General features: G+C 49.6%; 1 protein-coding gene across 1 annotated transcript; it reads left to right on the forward strand.

Moving 5' to 3' along the window:
* The first annotated feature begins 451 nt into the window (after nucleotides 1–451).
* CHC_T00008621001 (ATP-dependent DNA helicase RecQ putative) lies at nucleotides 452–4,987 on the forward strand. Its single transcript, XM_005719035.1, has one exon. The coding sequence runs from the start codon at nucleotides 452–454 to the stop codon at nucleotides 4,985–4,987; it is 4,536 nt and encodes a 1,511-aa protein (XP_005719092.1).
* The last annotated feature ends 542 nt before the right edge of the window (nucleotides 4,988–5,529 follow it).

Consider the following 5,529-nt stretch of genomic DNA (forward strand, 5'->3'; position numbering starts at 1 on the left):
TATATCCACATACACATATGTATTCATAAATTCAAGCAAAAGAAAAAGATGTAGACGTGCTCATCATACAAGTAACTCATATGTCGGTATATGACTATTCTGACGTCATATAACGACATATGCCCCAAAATCACCTAATACCCCATAACGTCTTTCCCCTCAATCCTTACATCCCATCTCCATCACTGCGTACCCCTGATTCACTGCTTCGCCGTAGAATGTACCACGTATCGAGACGTCAACACTCTAACCCTACCCAGTACGGGCGCCAATGTTCACATATATAAATTATCCGTTACCGCCTCACCTCTCTCATTTCCCGTGCCTCCGCATCCCATCCATCTGTCTTCGTCCTTGCACAAGCTATCCATCCCATCAGGATACCATTTATCACGTTCCAGCTCTGTTCCATTGTTTTGCACCTTCAAAGTACAACTTTTTCCGCTCCGAAATGACTTCAAACGATTTCATCATCGTGTACAGCGGCCTTCTCGACCTGGCCGTCTGTACTGGTGTCAAGTGCGGGTATGCCCTCGAAGTTGCTAGCGTGAAGAGGCATATTCGCGGCGGGGCACACCGTGGAACTGGCGATGAAGAAGCCGAGCGAGTCACTCAAGAGCAGAAAAAATCCAAGATTCAGGAGCAGAAGGACAATAGCTGCATGGAAGGCGTTATCCCTTACCGTCTCCGAAAGAAATATATCGAAACGACTGATGCCATGTACGTCTCTGGTCAGGTTTTGCCAGCAGTAGACATTCTCCCTGTCCATGACTGCTTTAAGTGTCCAACCTGTGGTTATATCGCTCCGAAAGCTGATACAGTCCGCAAGCATATGACCTCTCTGCCGTGCTCGACTCGAACAGTTCAGGATATTCGTCGCGTCAAGGCCCAGTCGATCTTCGGCGGGAACAAGCGCAAGTTTTTCGAAGTGTTCCAGGACAATGACCCCACTACAGGATCTTGCGTCCTGTCCACCACGATGAGGAACCTGCGTGGTTCAAAACCCGCTGACTTGGGTGCGGATATTTCGGCCATGGACTCTTTCCTGTCGGTAATGCGCTTTGATAGGCACTTGAAGGCCTGTAACTTGTCGATGGAGAAGGCTCATAGCCTTTGCTTTCTCGCGGACCAAGCTAAACGTTCTTCTTTTCGAAAACTTGTTTCCGAATACCACAAGCGTGCTTTTGATATCACTGAGAGGAAAGTGTACATCAAGACACATACATTTATGGACTCAACCCTTTCGCTGGCAGTCGAGGAGAAGACTAAGGACCACTACGACTCCCGCGCGTCCAGACTCATTGCCTTCGTATGGAACTCGTGCCAGGAGGGCAACGCAATGCGCAAACATTTCTCGCCCGACATCATTAATGCAATCGAGGGGATGCTCACCAATGCATCCGAACAATCCGCTCTGCAGCAGTTGCACTCTTTACTCTACGGCCTGTTCTTCAGTCCCCTTCATGATCACAATGACGGTTTAGTTGTCTTTGTTACTTGTTGCTCTGTGATTACAGGGGACGGTGGCAAGACTTTCCGCTTCGCAAATGCGAGTGATATGTCACCCATGATGGCAGCAATTAAGCATTTCGCCCGCTGCGTCGTCGTGATGGACGTCTACAAGTACGGTGAGAAAGACACTACTTTAGGCTGGGACAGGATAAACAAGGCTACCGGTTCAAACACAGACCATGGTATACGTTTCGTCCAGTACTGTCTATCTGTTTGTCATCGCCTCCGAGACGGCGAAAATGTCAAGACACGCTTCACCCTATGCCCAAAGCATGAGCTTTGTGGCATTATCGATGGGGTGGAGTTGTCCGTACCCCAGCTTGGCCGCAAGTGGAAAGGGTTGCAGAAGAAGGCATGGAGTCTTCTCGATAACCACCTGTTGAATGGATTGAAGATTACTCCACACTTCTGGTCTTCCTGTATGGAGATGCAGGACAGCCTCATCGCCTTGACGCCTTCCTACTGGTTTGGTTCTCACTCTGCAAACAAACATGTCACTGAATTCTGGTCGGGCAAACTTCTAGAGCAGTACAGGCCCACTCTTCTGCATGGAGACAACACTGTCAATGTTGACGCGGCAAAAGAATTCTTAAAATGCTGCGATGAGCTGCAGAGTTACTTGTATGTGTTGCTCCAAACTTGCTCCGGCGCTCCCGCTCGTGCCACAGAGATCAGTTCAATGCGCATCTGCAATTCAACGTTCGGTCCCCGCAACATATTTATCAATGGTGGTATGTTGTTCACCGTCATCTCCTACCACAAAAGCCGAAGTATGCATGGCGGTGTGGCCCGACCGGTGGCGCGCTTCCCCGACATGGATACAGCTGGACTGCTAATGGTATACATAATGGTTATCAGGCCTTTGGAAGCAACTGTTGTGCAACTTATTCATGATGCTAGTCAGAACAAAGAAATGGAGACCGCGGTTCCCGCCACTGATTTGACGCCAAATGTGGCGAATTCAGTAGGCACACAGCATAGAGACTACTTGTTCGTCAGCCGAGGGACACGTGTAACAGTTGACCGCCTTCGCCACTACTTTGAAAAAACAATGATCGCTATGGAAATGGAGCTCACCACGAGCCAGTATCGGCAGTACCATTGCGGAGTTGTGAAAAACTTCTTCCCCTTCCAGACGGATTGGGATGAGCAGAGTACCATGGGACAGATCAATGTGCTTCATAACCAGGCCGGACACAGCGAAAGAACTGCCCATCAGCTTTATGGGGTCTCTTCCATGGATATGCCCAGATTGACAGCTACCGAACTGGCGAGGTATCGCCGAGCCTCCAAGATTTGGCATGATGCTGTGGGACTCATGCATGGGCCGCCGTGTCGCTCATCTGACGCTGTTTCACAGACAGGAACTCAATCCCTCACTGAGGACAAGCCCTTACCTCAAGGCGACTTTGGAGAGATCATTTCCCGCATGGACCGAATGGAACAACTCCTGTTAGAATTAATTCAATCACGCACCGACAACAAACCTGTCTCTGGTCAGTTTGAGGACAATTCTGGCCTTAAGCGAGGTACAGGCCTCTTGCAGAAGGATCTCGACTCCTCGAGAAAGAAATTTCGTCCAGATCCTATGATGTCTTCTAATGTCAAGACCCAGATGCGAAACTTCCTTGACAAACAGGACGCTGAATTCAAATCCAAAATGCAAGAGCATGCTGTGAAACACTGCATGAAGAGTAGGAAAGATGCGATTATAGTTCTCCCAACTGGGGGTGGAAAGTCTTTGACTTTCATGCTTCCCGCGTTTACACACGTTGAAAAGGTCGTCGTTGTCGTCGTTCCTCTCGTGGCATTGCAGAAAGACCTCGTGAGACGCTGTTCGGATGTCGGAATACATGCTGCCCTTTGGAATTCCCGTGGTATTGCGGGAGCAAGAATAATCATTGCAAGTGCGGAACATATCTTATCCCAGGGTTATCAGGCCTACATGAAGGAGCAGCACGCATTGCAACGACTTCACGCAATTTTCATCGACGAGGCCCACCTTGTGCTGTTATGGAAAGAGTTTAGAGAGGCGTTCACCCTGTTTTACAAGTATGTCCGCCCGAAGCCTTTGGACGTCCCAGTTTTTTGTCTTACCGCCACTGCACCACCGTCAATCGAGGGGCAAATTGCCGAAGCATGTGGTATGTCGGATTGGAGGGTGATGCGAATGTCCACATCGCGGTCGAACATTCGCTATGCAGTCATCGATGTCAAGAAGGAAACCATGTTCCGCCAAGTTGATAGACACCTATGCGAATTGGGGAAACAATACAGTACGGCAAGCTGTAGGGCTATCGTTTATGTCCGCACAAGGCAGGACTGTGACAAATTGACAGAAATGTTGACACTTCTCTCCCCAGGGACTCCTTGCTTCAAGTACCACGCTGGTATGACTGCTGAGGACCGCGACGTTATGCAGTGCAACTGGGAGGACACCTCGGACGGAAGGGCCCACGTGATGGTGGCAACTGCCGCTTTCGGTTGCGGTATCGACGCTCCGACTGTGCGAATCGTCATCCACGCCGGACAACCGAGGACGCTCATCGAATTCATACAGGAAAGTGGCAGAGCTGGGCGTGATGGGAAGGTAGCATCCAGTGTTGTGTTGAACGCAAATGGTCCCGGTGGTTCCAGAGACCCTGAAGAAGACAGAGTTCCTTTCAAGAAAGATGATTTCGTTCCCGTGAAAGAGCACGATTGGAGTAATGATATGTTTGGTACAGTGGAAGGAGTGCAAGAGCAGAGCACAAGCTGTCGTCGATGGCTGTTGGATGAATTTGTCGACGGTACATCCCCTGAGTACACATGTCAGAAACGCGGTATGGAGCTTTGCGATATTTGTCAACACAGCAATGCAGGTGCAACTGGTGTCCCCGTGTCTTCCCGTGGTTTTACTCAGCCAATTGCCACCACCGCAAATGTTGGGAACAAAAGCACAGGCTCTAAGAGTACTACCACTGCAGCTAGTGCGCAGCATGTGAAGTTAGACTACGGGAGTCGAGTTTCACCGAATTTCTGTCCAGTGTGCACCGTTTTGACACAGCGTATTGTAGAACATGACGGATCATCGAATGAGAAGGACTGGATTTGTTATAGAAATCGTTGCTTGCGTTGTGCGCAACCCGGACACGGTGTGAAACAATGTGTTATGTTCAAGGGCACTGGTAGGTGTTGTCATTCGTGCGGTTTGCGCAAAGTGGACAACCTCGTGATTCATAACAGCGATGAATATGGAAGACAGTTTTGTCGCTTCAAGAAGATGATGTGTCTCGCCGTGCTCTGTTGGGACAATCAGACCCTCCGCAAGCAGATGTGCAGTGCGATAGATGGACTTGAGAACGTGAAACGCCCTGACCAGCTATCCAAGTGGCTTCTCGGTGATCCCCTAATCAGTGGGCCAGACGGGATGGGGTTACGGTCTTTCGTGCCTTGGTTCTTCACAAGTTACCTTGATTTCCCATCAGTCGAGTAAAATAGAGTCCAAAAATCACCGAGAGAACCTTGAGTAGCTTTGAAAAGTAAAATACTCTTCTCACTATGTTCTGCCAAACAGTCTCCCTTTCGGCGTGAATAACCGAAAGCCGTACGTAGACCGTGGAAAAGATGAGCGCTGGGTGCGTCACGCAGTATTTCCACCGAGTAAGTGGGGAAGGGAAAATCCCATCGCGCATGCCACCCCCTTCTTGGATGCAATTTTCATTCCCCATGAGCATCGGGCGAATGTCGTTCTCTGTGATCCTGCTATCCTGCGCGTCAACCATCACATGGTTTTCTGGCGGGCAGCATACAACCACCATGCCATGAACGCGTCACAGGCATCAGACACCCGTCACACATGGAAACGGGCATTCATGGAGGATGAAGCGTCTCTCACTTATTTTGGAAGAAGGCGAGAGCAAATTTTGCAGAGAGGCTACGCAATCTTGGAGGGGTTTCTTGCGGATGAAAGTGTTCCTGCAGATCTACTTAAGAAATATCCCATCGAACACGATTGGAACTGCATTGGCCATGCAG

This window comes from Chondrus crispus, genomic scaffold, assembly GCF_000350225.1.
Source record: "Chondrus crispus Stackhouse genomic scaffold, scaffold_459, whole genome shotgun sequence".
Lineage (NCBI taxonomy): Eukaryota > Rhodophyta > Florideophyceae > Gigartinales > Gigartinaceae > Chondrus > Chondrus crispus.